The 18,051-nt window shown below is 41.0% G+C and overlaps 1 protein-coding gene across 1 annotated transcript in view; it reads right to left on the bottom strand.

The window, feature by feature from the left end:
• The window catches only part of LOC114318879 (uncharacterized), a 57,738-nt gene extending 40,309 nt beyond the window's left edge, over window positions 1-17,429 (bottom strand). The window contains exon 1 of the mRNA XM_082890696.1: window positions 17,244-17,429. Coding sequence (XP_082746822.1) covers window positions 17,244-17,429 — 186 coding nt within the window. The remainder of the gene's footprint in view (window positions 1-17,243) is intronic.
• Between the last annotated feature and the right edge of the window lie 622 nt (window positions 17,430-18,051).

Here is an 18,051-nt window from a genome sequence, read left to right as displayed (position 1 = left end):
CTAAAATGGGTTACCATGGACTTTATCGTTGGATTACCTCGCTCTAGTAAAGGTATGGACGCAATTTGGGTTATTGTTGATTGCGCTTTCTGCATCGCACATTCTGTATCTCTGTATTTGTACTCTCTGTACACTGTGCTATACATTCTACTCTTTGCATCTGCACTTGTACTTTCTGTACACGATATACGCATTCTGCATTCTTTGTTTTACATTCTGCATTCTTTGTTCTTAGTTACACAAAAGATGAGTGCTAACTCTATACAAAAAAAGCCCTTGGCTTGATATACATGTATTACAAACAAAATAAATAAAAAGAGTCTTCAACTCTGCTAGATGGCCCAAATCCCGAAACTAGTGAAGTGGATTACACTATAGGCATGCAAAGCAATACTCAAATGGCCAAACCAGCCCCAAATAGTCCCTATGCAGAATAAATGCATGTGCGGTACCCTTTTGCACGTGCGATGAGAGGCTTCTCCACATGCGAAAAAAAGAGAAACATCTGTCTTTTTCTGTTAACTTCTCTAACCCTCTGAATTCATTTGTGAGCGTGAAAAAGAACTTTCTGTTGCCGGAAGCTGTTGGAAGTGGTCCTACTATGTCCAGGCCCCACATTGCGAAGGGCCATAGGCTAGTTAATGGTAGAAGCTCTACGCTTCTCGCAGAAAGGGTAAGGGGTGCAAGCCAAACTACGTTTCACGCATAAAGGGTAAAAGCTCTATGCCAAACTACACTTTGCGCAAAAAGGGTGGAGGGTGCAAGCCAAATAGTTTTTGAGAATTTTTACTGAGGTTGACCATTTTCTCGAAAATTATTTCATTTCCCAAAACCGGGCCATTTTCTTGGACCCAAAAAGGGAAAATTTTCAGTGCTCATAGCCTGACTTGCATGATTTTCAAATCAGAAAATCGAGTGTTCGAACCCTAATGCGCGAGAAATGGTAAGTAAACGCCGTATTTACATATCTGCCACTGTGCAGGAGAATCCGTATAGGTGTTCGAGTGTTCGAACCTTCGGCAGTCCTCACATCGGCTTCATTTTTTCTAGTAAGCAACTGTTCCTTCTGATTTCAATTCTTGACCATTTCTAGAATCTCCTGTTATTACTGCCTTGCTCAAATATCTATTTTGTGAATCATACATCTGAATGTGTTTACTCCTTGATTTGGCGCTCCTATAACACGCAGATTGAGATTACAACTCGTGATCTTGAGACCACTAGGCAAGAGCCGAAGGAGAGTTTCTCCGATTTTCTAACCTGGTGGAGGGCCAAGGCAAACTCTAATTAGTTTATGATTTATTTTATAATCCCACATCGGGAGAAGAAAGAAAAAATGAGTTGTTTTACTTATATAAAGTAAATTTTATACTCCCATTTAATCTTTATTTTAGATCCTTCGCTCGAGCCAGGTTTCCTTCGCTCAAGTGAGAGTTGGTTGATGTATCTGGTGGCTCGAGCGAGAAGTCCTTCGCTCGAGCTGTGTAAAAACACGAAATGAAGTTCAATTCTCAAAATAAAAGCCCTAAAGCAAGTCAATTCTTCAAAATCAAGTTAAAACTTTATGTATATTCACATGCATGTGGTATGTAAACCCCGTATTTACATATCTGCCACTGTGCAGGAGAATCCGTATAGGTGTTCGACTGTTCGAACCGTATTGCGCTAAACTAACAAGCACAATTGCACTACAAGCATACAAAGCAAGCCTCAAAGGACCAAACCAGCCCAAAATAGAGCTAAGACCAGTCAAAACAGTGGGGGCACATGCTCTTTGAGCTGTTTGTACTCTTACTTCCAGCGTCTCTATATATATTGCTGTGTGTTTGGATCTTCCTTTTGCAGGTCTGCTGGATCAGTCCTAAAACGGAGTCCAGATGAGAGAGTTATACCTGTTTGAAGTTTTGGAATCTGTGCTGAAAGCAGGTACGCTCGAGCGGGAAAATAGATGCTCGAGCGTAATGCGCGAATTTAGCAAATTTCAAGAGCCTCTGTTTGCACTCGTTTGATCTCTGAAAATTGTACCAACTTCCAGATTGCCTTTGCTCCAACACAGGAACACATTTGTGCGAAAATTCATTGGTGGCCGCGAACACTCGAACACCTATACGGATTCTCCTACATAGTGGCAGATATGTAAATACGGGGTTTACATACCATTTCTTGCGCATTACGGTTCGAACACTCTCAAAACATGGAAATTTGTGCATGCATGCATGGATTCCTTAGGAGGACAACTCAAGTGCTATGAATTACACATGCATGTATGTATTGAGCGGTTAAATTCACGAAATTGGGGAATTTATTGATTAAATGGTGTAGTTGGGTAATTTAAATCACTCGCCTATTGAATTGTTGATGTATTTATTTCCAAGAAGAGAGAGAGAGAGAGTCAAAAGCAAAGAATGAAAGAGGGACGTGGACAAAGAAGAGAGATTGAGCACAGTAGAAAGTTGAGTAGAAAAGTAAATTTGGGCCACTCGAGCCATAAAGTCCGAATGCCCAAGGTTTTCTTGTTTTCCAAGGGTCATGGTTGAAATTTGCTAGTTTGAAAAACAAATTTGCTAAGTATGGAGGGAACGAAGACACTGAAACGCGTGTAATTTTGCCAAACATTGAGAGTAAATTATAATTTCTCAAATTTTCAGGAGAGCTACAATGTATTTATTTATTTGTGTGTGGACATTCAGGATTCTTAGCGTTGTTTATTTATATATTGCTATTTCTTTGTACTGTGGCATCACAATCTATCGTCGCATGCAATCCATCTTAATCATTGGCCTAGAATACTATCACCTTGTTTGGCCTACTAAGGCCGATACAAGTATCATAGACGAACTAGAATGGTGTTCTAAGATGTACAATTGTTGTCCTTAAACTTGTTCAGGTTCTGCTATGAGAGTATTTCCTTCTCTTGGTCAGCTCTGTTTATCAAACACATAATCAATTAGCACATAACAATGCAATTAGATGACTAATTAATCAGATGCATGTCCGGGTCAATACATTATCCCCACCTTAGAAACTTTGGTCCTCCAAACTTGTCTTATTACGTCACAAACTAAATTCGGGTCCCGTTTGTCGTTTCATTTTTTCGTTGCACCACTAATTTCTCAAAATTGCCATTTTGACAAAATAGACTGCCGACCGGCAACAAAGAATGCCGACCGGCAATATACATTGCCGATGGCAACAAAACACCAGCCGGTGGCCTCTCAAAATCGACCACAATTCAAATCAACGAACTCAGTCGAGCATAAAAGCAAAAGCCAAGTGCTCAACAAACCTTAATCGATTCGATCAAGGCCACGTTGCTGCATGTCTTCCAACCCCATTTCTTTCTCCATTTTATTTATTCGCTTTCAGTGGTTAGATTAGGGCACGTTTTGATTAGCATACCTTATACTTGCATGTTGGTATCACTCATTTGTCAGTACATATTGGTAAATGCTTAGCTGTTCTAAAAAGTTTGAGTAATGGATTTGAAATCTACTTAAAGCATGGGTTTTCAAGTTTCAAGTTGTTTTGTGGTGTTGGATCATGTTTTGAGAAGTTTGATACAAGAAAAATTCATGCATGATGGCGGATATGTAATTATGGTGTTCCCTTGCCATTTCTCGTGCATTACAGTTCGAACACTTGAACACTTATTTAGACCATCTTACGAGATGGCAAATATGTAATTATGGTGTGTGCTTGCCATTTCTCGTGCATTAGGGTTTAAATAGAAAAGGAAGTGTAAGGTGTACCTCCCAGACTCTCTAGTATCCACCAAGTGAATACACCTTTCGGCGAGATGCCGAGCTTATATAGCACTAGTGCTCCCAGAAAGTATAGCCCTACGGCATTCTCCATGTTTGCAAACAAGTTAGTACCAAGGAGATACATGAGGAACCTGTGAGCGTACTGTGCAATCTCATCTGGAGGTGGGTGGGAGGATAACCTCATTGTCAATCAAATCTTGCACCTCATGATGGAGGCGGAAACAATTGTCGGCTTCTTCTACCTTTGAAGCAACTTCTTCGTTTTGTTTTGCTTCCACCTTCTCTAGTTCAACATCTTGGCCTTCTTTCTCATAGACAAAATCTTTTCAACAAGAAAGTTAAGTCCAGGAATTTGAAGGAAGGGGATCTTGTGCTCAAAGACAACCGAGCTCCCATTCACGACCCTAGGGGTAAGTTCAGACCTAATTGGACTCGAACACCTATACGGATTCTCCTGCACAGTGGCAGATATGTAAATACAGCGTTTACTTACCATTTCTCACGCATTAGGGTTCGAACACTCGAACACCTAATAGGTGTTTGAGTGTTCGAACCGTAATGCGCAAGAAATGGTATGTAAACCCCGTATTTACATATCTGCCACTGTGCAGGAGAATCCAAATTTTGAAAGTCCTGATTAATACAATAAATCAAAGGCACAGAAAAGTACTCAGAAACCATAACTATTCCATTCTCATTAAGCACATCCAATTCGTCTGATTCTCGAACACCTATACGGATTCTCCAGCACAGTGGCAGATATGTAAATACTGCATTTACTTACCATTTCTCGTGGATTAGGGTCCGAAGACTCGAACACCTATACGGATTCTCCTGCACAGTGGCAGATATGTAAATACGGCGTTTACTTACCTATTCTGACGCATTATAGTAGACAGACGTGCTATATAGAGATAATGCGTTCCTTCCAATTAGCACTCGGTAATGTTGGTTGTCCTATACAAAGGTAATGTGTTCTTGATACCTAGAGAAGGCATCCATGAAATTGAGCATTTGGTGACCGGCCGTAGCGTCGACCAGCAGATCTATGCGGGGGAGAGGATAGCTGTCTTTGGGGCAAGCTCGGTTGAGGTCGGAGTAGTCAACACAGAGTCGCCATTTTCCATTGTTCTTGCGAACTAGGACCACATTGGACAACCATCTAGGGTACCGAAGAGGCCATAACGCTCCCCGATAGATTCAAAATGCCACAAATCGACCGTTTTGATGGGACCGGCGACCCCATGGTCCATATCCGACTGTTTGCGGACGGTTCGAACACCCGAACACCTATACGGATTCTCCTGCACAGTGTCAGATATGTAAATACGGGGTTTACATACCATTTCTTGCGCATTACGGTTCGAACACTAAAAATCCTTTGGATTTCAGTGGTGAGAAGGCCAATACACGAAGGTACCAAAGCTCAACAAGAAAAGTACAAAAAGAGGCCAAACAAGGCCCACAGCTGTTTCATTCAGATTTGTTGGTATAACTGGCCCTTCGGTAGAAACAGACTCAAAAACAAAAACGGGTAATTACAAGACAAAACGGCGCAAGAAATGGTATGTAAACCCCGTATTTACATATCTGCCACTGTGCAGGAGATTCCGTATAGGTGTTTGAGTGTTCGAACCGTAATGCGCAAGAAATGGGCTACGTCATCGCGAGGGTAGTCATCTTGGTCATTACAACGACCCCTTCCCTGGTTTCGACGATTTGAGCCTCGGTCAGAGTCCTCTGCCCGATCATTTGGACGAGGCTGTTTACTGCTTTCGTTAGATTAGTTAATTTGCTAATCAATTAATTGGTTTGTAATATCTAATTAGCTTGTAGGTTAATTAACTTGTATTATTCTTTCGGAGAGGATCTCAAACGGACCAATGAACCGAGGGGACAACTTCCCGCTCTTCCCAAATCTCATCAAACCCCGTCTAGGTGATATCTTCAGAAAGACATGATCACCCACCTCAAACACCAAAGGTCTCCTGTAAATATGGGGTTTACATACCATTTCTTGCGCAATACGGTTCGAACACTCGAACACCTATACGGATTCTCCTGCACAGTGGCAGATATGTAAATACGTACCAATTTTTGCGCATTACGGTTCGAACACCCGAACACCTATACGGATTCTCCTGCACAGTGGCAGATATGTAAATACGGGGTTTACATACCATTTCTTGCGCATGCAAAGCACGCTGTAATGAAGCAAATATACACAATAAATGCAACAATTTTAAGCAAGAATGCAAATCAAACTACATTCACGCAGTAAGAACGTAAGAGAATATCGGTTCTATTCCTCCTTTGAAGGTTGGCGGTTTCATCTTTTTAAACTCCTTAGTGAGAGTGATAGTTCGGTCTTCAGCATGAAAATCTTGCACTACAAGTGCATGAAAATATAAATTTTCAGAGGTTAAAACCAACCTCAAAATAGTACAAAACAATGGAAAAAGGATGGTAAAGCAAGTGTGCAAAACAAGCACAAAGGGAGAGCACCATTGGATCCAAAACCATCAATCAAGCATCGCAATGCGTGATGGCCAAAGATCCAACTTGCACAAATTCAATAAATGCAATGCAAACAAGACTCTAGGACCCACCACCACTTCCTCACTAGCTACCTTTTCATTTTTTTTGTATTTTTCATTCCATAGGGCGTATTTATATTATATTTGATTGGTATATATGCTTTATATGCATACCATTTCTTGCGCATTACGGTTCGAACACCCGAATACCTATACGGATTCTCCTGCACAGTGGCAGATATGTAAATACGGGGTTTGGAAAGTTTGTTTCTGGGGCTTCGATTGGACACAAGAACGACCTAAAAAAAGTTCGGACAAAAGAGTTATGCATGTTTGAAATTTCGATGCCTTTGGAAGTAAGTCCGTTCGAGCGAACTGTTGACCGCTCGTGTGGTTTGTGCAAATTCTGGCACTTTAAAGTCACTTTTTGGCCCAAAAATCTTTATTCTTTCATGTCAGACTGGCCTTTGGCCCATTCATCCATTCATGTCAAACTGGCCTTCGGCCCATTCATTCTTTCATGTCAAACTAGCCTTCGGCCCATTCAACCATTCATGTGCTCGAGCCAAAGCTGCGTTTGAAAAGAAAACCTGAAGACCCACAATACTTGCTCGAGCGTAAAAACCCTCGCTTGTGCGAAGAAGCAAAAGCACATGGCTCGCTCAAGCGACAAAGTCCTCGCTCGAGCGAAGAGACCAAAAAGTGTTCAAACCGTATTGCGCAAGAATTGGTATGTAAACCCCGCATTTACATATCTGCCACTGTGCAGGAGAATCCGTATAGGTGTTCGAGTGTTCGAACCGTTGTGACATACTTCCACTTTCACTTGGCTATAGGCAAGGGTTGTAACAAACCCGCTGGCCTCTGATGTTTGGCCTTCACTTGTTGACAAGTAAGATACCTCCCAAAGAAAACAAGGTACCAGCATCATTATACAAGTAGGAATTACAAGACTAAATTCCAGACAACACAGCTAATTTGATTCATAAAACAATCATGCAAGCAACGTTAACATAATTACTTGTAAAGAGCAGAGTTAATAATAAGAATTATTAACGGTAGCACACATACGATTACAGTACTACCATACCTTGATGACTTTATTGTTGTATTTATCGATGACATATTGATTTACTCCAAAAGTATAGAACAGCATGAACATCATCTGAGACTTGCCCTACCATTTCTTGCGCATTACGGTTCGAACACCCGAACACCTATACGGATTCTCCTGCACAGTGGCAGATATGTAAATACGGGGTTTACATACCATTTCTTGCGCATTACGGTAAATCTCAAGCCTTTCCTTTCCATCTCTAACAAAATTTCTCATTTTCAACGAAAGTCACCTTTTCTCCTAAAGTCGCCTAGCACGGAAGGACTATGTTACCTAGGCTTAACGTCCCCTAACACGAAAGGATGGTGTTACTTAGGCTTAACGTCCCCTAACATGGAAGGACGGTTCAATCTCTCGAGAACTTATTGAGTAGTATACGTCTCTAGGTGCATCACAGCAACGGTTCTACCTAACCTTGCTTGGAGAAGATACATTTAAGAAGCAGTTATTGAGCTTTGTACGAATTTATACAAATTTTTAATTAAATCTGAAACTATAAGACAGGTTTTACTATATGTTTGAAAATTTATTAAAAACACCACAAGCCGTCATTTCTTCACTTCATAACATCTAAAAAGCTTGTCTGTCTCCCTTTAGGGGCAAAGGTGACTCAGGTTGACACTGAGGACACTTTGCCGATCTCCAAACTGGCTGAGAGTGATAAGTCCTACTTTGCCACGGAGAAGAGGCCTGCCGAGGCCCAACCATCCGAGGGCTAGCGGAAGTAAATACATAAATATAATTGTCCAATGAGCTGTGTAAACTTACATGAAACATAATATTTAAAACTTTATATACATAACCAAAAGTCAGGAGTAGCGGGGAGATTCTTTGGGAGTGGCCGGGGCTCCAAAGGCTTAAGATGCCCATTCTTCGCCAATATTAGCAATGCCCTAGACAAAGGCATGTGGAGGTCAAAGCTAACAAGGTAAGCTAACAAGAAGGCCATCCCTCCATACACGTGTATGGAGGGGAACAAAATGCCATATAGTTGTATTAAAATATCAACAAAAGCAGATAGAGAAATAGATTTTAAGTGTCATACATAACAAATTAATTGAGTCTTTTATTATTTTCAAATAATTTATCCATTCAAGTAAAGATTAATTTTAATTTTAACATGAAGCCCTTTTACAACACTTTAATTATCATATTAATATGTCAACTAATAATGATGATAATCAATCATCTTCTTCTGAAGAAACAATAGATCTTGAAGTCTTTCTTCATTCTAGGACTCTTGTCCCTTATCCGCTTATCCCGGATTCCGATATCTTCAGAGACAACCTCGGCCTAGCCGAGATAACCTCGGCGTCATGATCTGGCCACGTGGCACCTCGGTTGACACGTCAGCGTCACCTAGCCACCTGTTGATACAAGAAATTGTGAGCTCTTGCCTCTAGCATGCTGCTAGATTCTCTTTCTTCTGCGCACAACCAGTGAGTTCCTCTCATAGAGGGTTTCCGCCACAACTATGTGTATGTCAATCGGGTGTTGAACGCAATCACAGGAGGGAATGCAACCCCAGCGACGAATGAGTTGGGATTGCAAATTAGACGGTTGTGCCCTCTTTAGAGAGGTTGACCCTGACGATAATACAAAACTTGCCGCAGTGGTGACTGCATGGCATGCCAAGGTGGAAAATTAGGATTACATGGAATTGCAGCCAGCCAACCGGTCATGTCCGCAATAGGGATTGTGTGATTTAAATGAAAAAGATTACCTCATAGCCTACCACCTCCACCATCCATTCAAGTGCCTTGAAGCTGATTTTTAGAGGTTGGGAGCTCATTTCCTTGGACCAAAGGCTGCTGGAAAGTTGGGCTACAAGGGTAAGCTCCTATTGGAAGCCAGGCTCTAGATGAACTCTTCAGTGGAAATTTTCAACATTAATTATATGTTATTTGTTGATGGATACACTAGTTGTCATTATTGTACTTGACAATAATGTTTTTGAATTGGTTATGGTGGGATTGAAACTAAGGCAATTATAGAAACTTTTTTTTCATAGATGGATTTTAAAAATGCTCTCATACGAGCTTTCCAAAAAGAATAGTTTGTACCATAAAGCAACAGAGGTCTATGGGTCGAACCCCCCATAAGGCTGCACGTCCCCGTACAGTAGCCTGCCAGCTCACAAGCCCGTCCACATACACCAAGAGACGCCAGGGGCCCACACTCGGTTTTTCGGAGTCAAAATAAGCCTATTTACAGTTTACATCATGCTCCAAAACAGATCACACGCAAGCCAAAAATTCTATGCAAGATTATGGCATTCAAGGAGGATATTGAAGCAAGCTGACCAGATGATTTTGCCAAGGCATAACAATGCCGAGTAGCAGGGATTCCTAGATTACTCCTAAGTCGGTGGTTTAATTCTACTATTCCCATTATGATTCGGTAAAAGTTTACATTACGTTTTGAAGGGAGTAGACCCCAATAACGAAAGACGGGCGATTACTGGCCGGTTACGAGACCAATTCACGCCTCTCCGAAAGGGGGGCACGCGAAGAAAGCCGAGTCTATAGCATATGAATCAATTTTGATAACATATGGTCTAAGCACGTAACCGGCCAGTAATCCTGGGATTACCGAAGGCCTCTGAGACAAATTAACATAATATTAGGGGCTAGCGGAAGCAAATAACAAATATACATCGTCCATTGAGCTGTGAAGACTTATGTGAGATAGAAAATTTTTAAACTTTTTATATACGTACTCATCATTATATATATACATATATAAGCTAGACAAAAGGGACTTAGCAGTACCCAAGTGTTTTAGAGGGAGAGGTTATGGGCTAGACCCATTGGACCCAAAAATCACCACATGCGTGCTGCGTCCGTCTGTCCAAGCGGGGAGTTGTGGGATGCCTTGGACAAAAGTACAAGATCGAGGATGCTGGGGTAAAGAAATTTATCATCGGCCGGTTCCTGGACTTCAAGATGGTGGACTCTAAAACATTTACAAGCCAATGTTTGCACGACCACCCTCCCTATCATGTCATGAACTCAAGGGAGTATAGTCCTCGACCCTCGGGCCACCAATCACGCATTCCAATGCATGGTTAAAGTTGTGCTCGAGCAAAATATGCACACAACATAGATTTGAAAACTTCAAATGGGCATAACTCACTCGTTCGGACTCCATTTTAGGTCGTTCTTGTGGAGATGGCAGATATTTCAGTGCCGATATGGCATGAAAAACAAGACTTTAACATGCAAACAACTCATGTACAACATGTTAGGGACCAAAGCATTAAAGCTAGTTTCCCCAAACTGAAAATGGCCATGGCGAAGTCATATTGTACAGCTTCGACGGCGGAATGTTCATGTGGTTTGCATGGATCTGACATTTGTGGCATCGGCGAACACACCCATTCCCCTCTTTACACATCTTTTTCAATAAATAATTGGTTCGGAAGTAGCTTTCCGAAAATAAACAATTGGTTCGGAAGTAGACTTCCGAATTTTTATTATTTTTTCGACATTCAACTAGCTCATTGCCGGCAGATTGAGCCAAGGGCACCGCCAAGCAATGCGGTCTGCGAACAAACTGCACATCTAGTCAAACCACCATCCCTCATCAGTCATTTTGTATAAATGGTGGGATTTGGTTGGTTTGGGTGAAGTTAGGGTTTGAGTTTGAAAAAGTAAAAGAGGGGTTTTCGATTTTTGGGTCCTATATGTAAGATCTGAAGAGTATTTCCAAACCACTTCTCCACAATTGGCGCCGTCTGTGGGAATACTCAAATACATCCATGACGGGCGTAACGGAAGACCCTCCGATGGTCACGATTTTTTGCATATTTCGCTAAAATTTAACAATTAGTGACTTTTTTCTATTATGATTTTTATAAATTGTCGCTAAAACTTATAATTAGTAACATTTTTCTGTGACTAATTTTTTAAACTATTGCTAAAAGTTGAAAATTAGTAATGATGATCAAAAACTTGACTCCCATTTTCTTACAAAGATACAGACCTGAGGGTACACGAGAGCGACTCAAAGGAAAAGACTCAACTGACGTAACAACGTAAAAAAAAGAAAAAGAAAATAACAACATGAAATGTTTTGTTCCAATTCAAGCGATCCAGTTTATACGTGTATGCTGTGCGCATCACGTAGTAAATCTAGGCTAATAACCAGAATAAGAATGCATAATGCAGCCCAGGTAGATTTACATGTAGCTTATTTCACTTCATCGGCATACAGCCCATTTCATCTCATTGGCACATAGCCCATTCATCTCATTGGCACACAGCCCATCGAAATAATTTTCGTATGGTTGTCACATAATGACACATGTGGAACAGACTGTATTCAAATATATTATCATGTACAATATGCATGAGTTTCCACGGCTTGGAGTACTTGGTAAGTGTTTATGCTTTAGCATCCTTGCATGTATATGAGTGACTGCCATGATAGCATGCTTACCCTGAGGCTATGTGCTTATGAGATATACCTGCACAGTGGCAGATATGTAAATACGGGGTTACCTCGGCTCGGGAACTTGGGTACGATTGGGGAAGGTCACTTCGTGAGCACCCCCGCTCGCCGGATCAAAGATCGGCCTGTGTCTAACCTTAGTTTTTGTTAATACTGACTTTTGAATGATCTTGGACTTATGTAACTGTCACGACCCAAACCCGCCCATATGGGTTTAGTGTATGTTCTGTGGGTCGGTATGAGCCTGTCTCTTTCGTCCACAGTCAGTTCCTGCTCTGCTTCTTTTTTAAGAGGCTCCCAAAGTCGTCCCCTACTTTGACAAAACACTTTGTTTAGGGGTTTGGAGTTGAAAAATAGAGGAAAGGAGAGGAGAAAACTAGTTTGGGTGTTCGAGTGTTCGAACCGTAATGCGCAAGAAATGGTATGTAAACCCCGTATTTACATATCTGCCACTGTGCGGAAGAATCCATATAGGTGTTCGAGTGTTCGAACCGTATTGCGCAAGAAATGGTATGTAAACCCCGTATTTACATATCTGCCACATTTAAAAGTTTTCTTCTCCGGTGGAATCCGAAGAATCAAGCGCAGAGGAGTTGAAGGAGTTTGATGTTGTGTGCAGTCGTTGATTCGACAATGGATGTTGTGACCAGAGAATGGGTCCTGGTGTTGAACTTGTGGAAATAACATAGTTGTGAATAGTTCAATTATGTTTTAGAGCCTGATTTGTAATTTCCATGATGAAATTTCCTAAGGTGGGGAGGGTCCTAGTTTCACTGTTCTCACATGACCCGGGTTAAACCCTGCAGTTTTCGAAAGAACGAATCTTGTTTTGCACAGATGTGGAGAACGGCACGGCACTCGGAGAGCAGTGTTATGTTATGAGCTGCGTGTTCAGAATTGAAATGTGTGAGCTGCGTGTTCAAAATGAAGTGAATGAGTTGTATGTTCAGAAATGAAAATTTAAACATGGTGAAACATGACTAAAAGCTTCTTTGGGTCAAGCCAAAATCATGCTAAAAATAAAGCTCAAAGCACGAAGCATGTTAAGGCAATTTCATGAAAATGCACTACAAGTGCATGATGCATGCAAGGAGCCATCAAACCAACTTTGGAAAGAGTTATGACATGCTAAATAATGACCAAAAACATGCTAAAATGGAGCCCATAGGCCACCATTGAGACTACCCATCTTGAGCATGGAATTGACAAAAGCCCTTCCCAAACACAAAAATTTTAGCCTACTAAAGTAGTGAAAAACTAAAATAGCCTACTAAAATAGCCAACTTCCCAAACAAGGCCTAAATAAGACATTCGAATTTACGCAAAATAAGACAAAAGAACTATTTACAAAACAACATAGTCTAAATCTTATAACTTGGCTCCTAAAACTTGACACTAAACTCTTTCTGGAACCTCCTTGGGACTCCCAACCCTTGTTTTGGTCCATTAATGATACAATTTTCAAGCAAATTATGAAAAAACCTACCTAATTCTTAAATGTAAGTCCAATCTCACACTCATAAATATTAATATTGCGGTGTGTGGTGGACTCTATGGTTGAGTTGGGTAGTGCTTATCTATTGAACTATCTATAAATTTACAATGCCAAAGGGCATTATGCCTCATGGGCTCTTTCCCGGTAGCTTTGGGGTTCGGTTTCGGTGTAACAGTTGGTGCCGCTACGCTTGGTGTAGCTTTACTACCAGTTTGTGGCATTAGACATCTTGTATAGTTAGGATCATGCATTTTTCTAACTAGTTTTTATTTTGGCTTGGAGTACTCGGTAAGTTTTATACTTTAGCATGCTTGCATGATAAACATTTAGAAGATATATCCGAAGTATTTTTACCCTGAGGAGATTACACAGTTAAGGTGTACGTTGAAGACATGCAAAATATTCTAAGTATGGAATCATACAAGATAGTAAAGGAAAGACAAGCATTCAAACACCTAGTAAAAAAAAAAGACTTGCATTCAAAGGGGAAAAAAAAAAAAGGCACTTCGGCTTACAAAGAGACTATTTCTATAGATTACAAAAGAGACGACCTTTATCTTTCGAAGTTGGTGACCATGTGTTTCTTAAAATCTCACCAAGGCGGGGTTTGATGAGATTTGGTAAGAGTGGAAAATTGTCTCCAAGGTTAGCAGAAGTTGGTAATCAAAAAGGGTGGACAGGGAAAATTCTATTTCCACACACCTACTTATCTCAATGCACACACTTAATGAAACATTATTTTAATGTATATGACGACTTGTTTAAATACATTGCATATGTATCTTGTTTGGGAGGAGATAGGGGATGTACTCCATGGTTTGAGAGGAGATAGGGGATGGGCTCCATTTTATTGAGCATAATTGCATGAATATGTGCTTATTTGATACTTATCTATTTGTTTGTGAATTATCTATTTGAATTTTGACGTAGAATGCGAAATTGAAAGCCCAAGCAGATTCGAAAATCAAAATTGATTAATTTAATAGGCTAGTTAGAATTTTTAGAATCATATGGAAAGTTTAATTAAAACTTGATTCAGATCAAAATAATTAGAATAAAATAATCATGACACGTATCATTTTGTTAGTGGACAACGGTAAATCAGGAGTTCACGGTTGTGCTGAGAATAAGTTATTCTCTTTCATTTTAAAATAAAATGATTGAATTTTTCTCAAATTTAAATATAAATTTAATTATTATATTTACAAGATTTTTTTTTTTTTAAAGAGTTTTCTCTACTTCTAACAATATGCCAACATTCTATTAAACAACCTGACCCATTACCGGTCAATCCCATCTCTTTTCAAGAGGCATTTCAAAAGATTGGTATATAGATGTTTTTTTGTTATAATTGAAAAAACAGAAAAGGGTAAGCTGGAAAACTATTCCTGTGGCTGTGTTATGGTTTATTTGGAAACAGAGGTGTGGCAGCATCTTTAATGGCACACAACTAGATCTGGTGGAGGGATCACTGTTGGACTTTATCTGTTGAGTGCCTTGGTGGACCTGTCACAGGTCAGGCGGTATGACTGGGGTGGTGCCGGTTTGGCCACCCTTTATTGCTACATGAGCGCGACCTCACGCGGACGGGGGGACTTACTTGGCGGCTATTGGAGAGCCTGGGAGATACTTTCTGCCCTTTTGATTTACATTTCTGCTCCTCATTACCTGCACATCGCACACACGGCGCAGAACACGTCAGGGATGGAGGCCCTAATGCGCCAGATGCAAGAAAGTGTGAAACTCATGCAGCAGGATGCTGCCCGTCAGGAGGAATTTGCCAAACAGCTTTGTGTGATGAAAATTTTAAACTGTCACTAAAAATTAACAATTAGTGACACTTTTTATGAAAATGTCTCTAAAAAAGTAAAAAATAGGCAAAATGACACCCGATGCATGAAATGAGACCCGAAATGCAAAACTAGGCATACGCAATGACCTATAGCTATACAAAGCATGCATTATTTGAACATGGAATGACACCTTCCAAGGATTTAAGGTCTCCTAGACCGTACGTGTTTAAGGTCTCGCCAGACCATGCGTGTTTAAGGTCTCGCCAGACCGTGCGTGTTTAAGGTCTTTAAGCCGTATCTAGACGAGTTCGTAGTTGTTTTTATTGACGACATATTGATCTACTCAAAGAGTACAATTGAGCACGAGAATCATCTGAGACTTGCCCTTACAACCCTTATCAGAATGGCATACAACCCTTATCAGAATGGCATATAGCCCTATTCATGCATGTATGAACTCAAGAGGTGGCTCGCACAGATTCTAGAAGTGACTCGCATTGTAGCCCTTGCTCTGTCGCTGTAGCATAAACCCCTTAGGGAGTGGAAGAGTAACATTAATATCCACCCGAATTTGAAGAAAACTTCGTGAGAACAGAAGGCTGATATAGAATTGTGTAATGTGGTATTGAAATTTATGGAATTTCAGGGAATGCATATCTATAATGCATGTTGTGGAAAATGTTGTAAATTGCCTCTTGAAAAGAGATGAGATGACCTTTCCCTGCTAGTGATTTTTCCAACTTGTTTCCTTCTTGCTTCAAGAGGTATGATCTATTTCTTAAACTTAATATGAGTTCGGTAGTGTATTTGTGGTGTATTTTAAATATATAGATTCCATTGTTGTCGGATTGTTTTTTTGGAAATTTGTTTTTGTAAGCGAGGGTTTGTCCAAATGGGATTGTTGAGCTATGGTGAATAGGGGTTGTAAACCAGTTTCTCTCCCTGAAAACCACTTTTCTTCCCCGCCAGCCAGTTTTCTGGTCGGCCAACTGGTCTTAATGGTCTTTAGACCACCAAAAGTGGTCGGCAGCCATGCCACCACCTTACTTTCTTGGTGCAGACCACCTCTCCCCCCTGCCAATAACTTTTTATTCTTGCAGACCACTTGTGCTGGTCGGCCCACCAGTGCAAATAGCTGACCGACCACTTCAACTATGCTAAATAAAACGTGCCGTAAAACTGACCATCGTAAACGGTTAAGTAAAAGAGAGAAAGAAATGGGGATTGGAAGACATGCATCACACACATGCACGCTTATTTACAACAATTGGCTCTCTTGAGGGAGAGACCGAATAAGAGGTCCCGTTTTGAAAATCCGAACCGTTAAATGTATAGAACTCGTCGAGTACTATATGCCTGTAAAAAATCACGTTGATCGAATATCGATAGTTAAATGATCAGCGAGAATCCCGCCTTTTGTCTCGTTTAGCGCGTTGCTATGGCTCAGGGCTCGAAGGTGGCACGGAACTTATTGGTTGAGCAATTTCAAGGGGGGCTGTTTTGTTGGACATTTGTCCGGCTTTTATTCTCAAGGCATCATCTTCCACTTTGAAATACTCTTCAACTTTCTTCATCAACGCCCAGACTGTTTCGGGGGGTCTTCTAGTCAAGGAACTGCGAAGAGCAGTAATATACTGTCTATTTTCTTTGATAACTAATAGTACGATACTGGTGTCATTAACAATTCAGAATATATTTTTGTGGAATTTTTTTAGAAATTAATTTTGGGTTTTAGAAATTATTTTCTGAGTTTTCCTTTACTTAAAATTCTGTTTTAGTATTTTAATTATTGAAGTGTTACAGAAATTAATTTTCTGTGTGGAATTAATTTGGTTGAATAAAATTTTATTTTATTTCCAAATTAATGAGCGTGAGAGACATGTCCTCGCTCGAGCGCAACTATTGTCGTTCGAGCAGACTGCAAAACATAAGAACTTCTGGGAGCATGCACTTCATGCTTGAGCGGAAATGCAAGATCACAGAGTGGTCGCTTGAGCGGAAAGGTAAAATCTGGGATTTCCAGATTGCTCTTCCCAGCTCCAACATAAACAATGCGATGCCAGAACGGTAAGAAAAGCCAGTTACCATAAAACAATTCCAGGATCTAAAACCTACTACATTTACCGGCGATTCAAACCCACTGCTGTCTGAGTTGTCTCCAGCCTCACCTTGCAATGACGCTGCCTCCTCATCACAATCATCGGGGGAAGGCTCCTGTGAACTACTCTCAGCACAAGCACGCCTGTGTCTGCCTCGGCTGTGTATCGTCATCCCCCGCCTGACTCCTCCTCCTCCTCAGGCAGGTACAGAAGACCCAGCTAGAGCACCCCCTGCGGCCGGTATCTGGAATGGGGCCTGAAAAGAACAAATGGCAAATGCATCAGGCGTCACTCTCCACATCATTGAAGTCACCTAGGAAGGAGAAGCGACAGCGGGGAAACACCCCTCATTCGCAAAGTGAGGCCAGTAGGCCAATGCACTCGCTGAGTTTTTCTGTCTTTATCGGGAACAAATCGATGACGGAAGCAGATTCGATCATCCGAGATCCAAATGTGGCAGTTGAATTTGCACGACAGATTTTTTCGCCAGAAGTCCAGCAGTCGATGACAGGACCTGTCTTGGCATGACGGGGCCCATCCCGATTTTTCGCCCCGCTTGAACTGCCTTCGGTTGGAGTGGGAAAAGCATCATCCACAGCTTTAGTTGCACCCATTTTCTTTGTATAATGTGTTTGTCTTACATCAATAAATTTATCTTTGTTGATCAAACAAAAATAATACTCCAGTAAAACCTGTTTGGATTAAGGGGTTTGGTAGTGATGACGGCGGGTGGGTGGTGGTGGTGGGTGGGTGGGTGACGGTGGTAGCGAGTGGGTGGTGGCGGTGGCGGTGGC

The sequence above is a fragment of the Camellia sinensis genome, chromosome 10, assembly GCF_055761805.1.
Source record: "Camellia sinensis isolate YWXY chromosome 10, ASM5576180v1, whole genome shotgun sequence".
In the NCBI taxonomy this organism is placed as follows: Eukaryota; Viridiplantae; Streptophyta; class Magnoliopsida; order Ericales; family Theaceae; genus Camellia; species Camellia sinensis.
Note: the sequence above shows the minus strand (reverse complement) of the source record. Positions and strands in the feature narration are given on the sequence as shown.